This window comes from Apaloderma vittatum, unplaced genomic scaffold, assembly GCF_000703405.1.
Source record: "Apaloderma vittatum isolate BGI_N311 unplaced genomic scaffold, ASM70340v1 scaffold8940, whole genome shotgun sequence".
Taxonomy (NCBI): domain Eukaryota; kingdom Metazoa; phylum Chordata; class Aves; order Trogoniformes; family Trogonidae; genus Apaloderma; species Apaloderma vittatum.
In genome coordinates this window covers 1-2,476 of record NW_009692823.1, presented here as the reverse complement: position 1 = coordinate 2,476, position 2,476 = coordinate 1, and the positions used below count along the sequence as shown (strand labels likewise).

The window sequence follows — 2,476 nt, the reverse complement described above, 5'->3', positions numbered from 1 at the left end:
CCCACCCGCCTGGACGCGGTCCTGTGGGGCTGCCCTGGGTGACCCTGCTCTGGCAGGGGGTGGCACTGGGTGATATTTTGGCATCCCTTCCAACCCCCAACATTCTGTGATTCTGTGTAACACAGAGAGGATGATGAACTGATTAGTTCACAAGTGTCTTTCTGTGGAGAAGACAACAGGAGAGTATCACTGCAATGGGAACGTTTTGAGCTTTATTTTACCTGCTTCTTTTATCTGCCTACAAATACAAATAGGGCGTTTCCAGGCTGGTTTGGAATAGCAGTCGTAGCTGTTCAGCAGCCGCTTCTTAACAGCAGAAGTTTCTTAATTGCAGTGGCAGGAAAACTGGAAGAACGCCTCTTGCTTGGGAAAGCTCTTACACACTTCAGTCCTCTTCTGGATCTCCTGCGTGTCAGGGGAGGTGCCTAAATCAGTCCACTAATGCCTGGTTCTTAGCCAGCCAGAGCAACTGATGCTTTAGTTCACTTATCTTGGATGTTCTCCAGCACCTGGCTCAGGCAGGCAGCTGACTCTTTGCTGAGGAAGTGTCTGCAGCCAACCTGATGGTCACTGCTCACTAGTCACGTTGGGTTTTTTGTTTTCCCTGGGAGTGAGGCAAAGTGGAGCCCTACCTCAACCTTTCCACTTGTGCTAGTTTGATTTGTGTTTGAACTTGAGGCCAGCGCTTTTGACACTGTAAACTGTGGCTAACCCTACCCTTGACTTTCTCCCCAGGTCATCATCGAACGCTATAAAGGGGAGAAACAGCTGCCGGTGCTGGACAAGACCAAGTTCCTTGTCCCAGACCATGTCAACATGAGTGAATTGGTCAAAATAATCCGGTGAGTGGGGTGGCCCCAGCTGGCGTGCTGCAAACGTGTCCTCACCCACAGGCCCTGAACGCAGCGTGGTGGGGTGCGGAGGAAGCAGAGGCAGCTGCTGAGGGTGGGGATGGGGACGTGGCAGCCACGTGGTGTGGTACAGGCTGGTTGGGCAGGGTGGAGGGAGAGCAGGTTCTTGGCATCTGGTGAAGGACTGTGACCTTTCCCTGCTGGGGACCCTCCGTGAGCTGCTGGGGGAGACTCCAATCCCCTTCCCTTATCCTTCAGCTCAGATGGAAGAGGCTCCCCTGCTTTGCCCTGGCCAGCAGGAGGAAGAGCCCTGTCTCAGGAGGCCTGAGCAGCTCAGCTGGACTCAGACACACCATGTCCTGAGTGTGAGGGAGGAGGTTCTAGCTCTGCAGGCCTGGCCCCATGTGAGCAGGGTTGCTGAGGGGAGGTGGAACTTGCTGTCAGTGCCTTCCTGACGTAGGCTGACCCAGGTCCTCCTGCCCTTGCCCCCCGCAGGCGTCGCTTGCAGCTGAATCCCACCCAGGCTTTCTTCCTGCTGGTGAACCAGCACAGCATGGTGAGCGTGTCCACCCCCATCTCGGAGATCTACGAGCAGGAGAAGGACGAGGATGGCTTCCTCTACATGGTCTATGCTTCCCAGGAGACCTTCGGCTTCTGAGGCCGGCGCAGAGGGGGCGTGTGGGGACATTTGCCCCGGGCCCCCGGCCTGGGAAGACAACGCAAGCGGCGGCTCGCAAGAGGGGGACTGTGCCGATTCCCTTCCTTCCCTCCCCATCACCCCATCACCAAAGAGCGTGCGGCGCGTTCGCACGACCCTTCTCCTCCGCGTAGCTTAGTCAGGCACCCGCGCCCACGCGGGGCCTGGGTGTCCTGTCCCCTCCGCGTGCCCTCCCCGCGCTCTCGCTGTGCTGTGTCGGTGTGCGTGTTTGTGGCCTGCTGCCAGGACGGTTCGGTTTTCCAGAGGACGGGGCGCTGTCGCCTTCCCATTCGGCGTGGGGAGAGCCGCCTCTCCTCTGAGACGCTCAGAAAAGGGCAGGAGGTCTGCAAAAGCAGCCAAGAGATGTTCCCGTTGCTCCCGAGTTTTAATTGATTTTAATTACACCCGTATCAGATTCTTGGTGCTACTGAGTAGATGTAGGCGTCTCTGTAGGACTGTGGATACTGTATATCCTTTAGATTTATTTTATTGGTTTGGATTTTTCTGTTCGGGTTTTTTGGTTTTGGGGCTGTTTTGTGTTTCTTTTTTTAGGGATAGATTGGAATGGGGTTAGGGGTTAATCATAAATCAGGCTTCATTGCACTTTAAAGCATAGTAGATATCAGTGTGGAATTTACTTTTTAATTTATACAGGTTTCCCATATATAGTGCTGCTCCTCTGTCGATAGCTGTACCTAGATGGTCTTTGTTTATTTTTCTTTTTTTAAATAAAATTAATTTCCCTTCTCTCTGTCTCCCCCATTGCATGCAAGTTTTCAGTCTCAGTGTGGCAAAGTTCACTCAAGGAATGTACTGATTTATATTTGCTATGTTCCCATTCCTGTTTCTCATGTATTATACCAAAAAAAAAATAATGTGTATGATAAAATCCCACCCAGTTTAATCTATACAAAGGTATATATATAAA

General features: G+C 52.5%; 1 protein-coding gene across 1 annotated transcript in view; it reads left to right on the top strand.

Annotated features, from left to right (window-relative positions):
* MAP1LC3A (microtubule-associated protein 1 light chain 3 alpha) overlaps positions 1 to 1,688 on the top strand; it is a 10,747-nt gene extending 9,059 nt beyond the window's left edge. Inside the window, exons 4-5 of the mRNA XM_009869923.1 lie at positions 736 to 842; positions 1,347 to 1,688. Of these exons, the coding sequence (XP_009868225.1) occupies positions 736 to 842; positions 1,347 to 1,509 (270 nt within the window). The 3' untranslated portion in view covers positions 1,510 to 1,688. The remainder of the gene's footprint in view (positions 1 to 735; positions 843 to 1,346) is intronic.
* Positions 1,689 to 2,476: the final 788 nt, after the last annotated feature.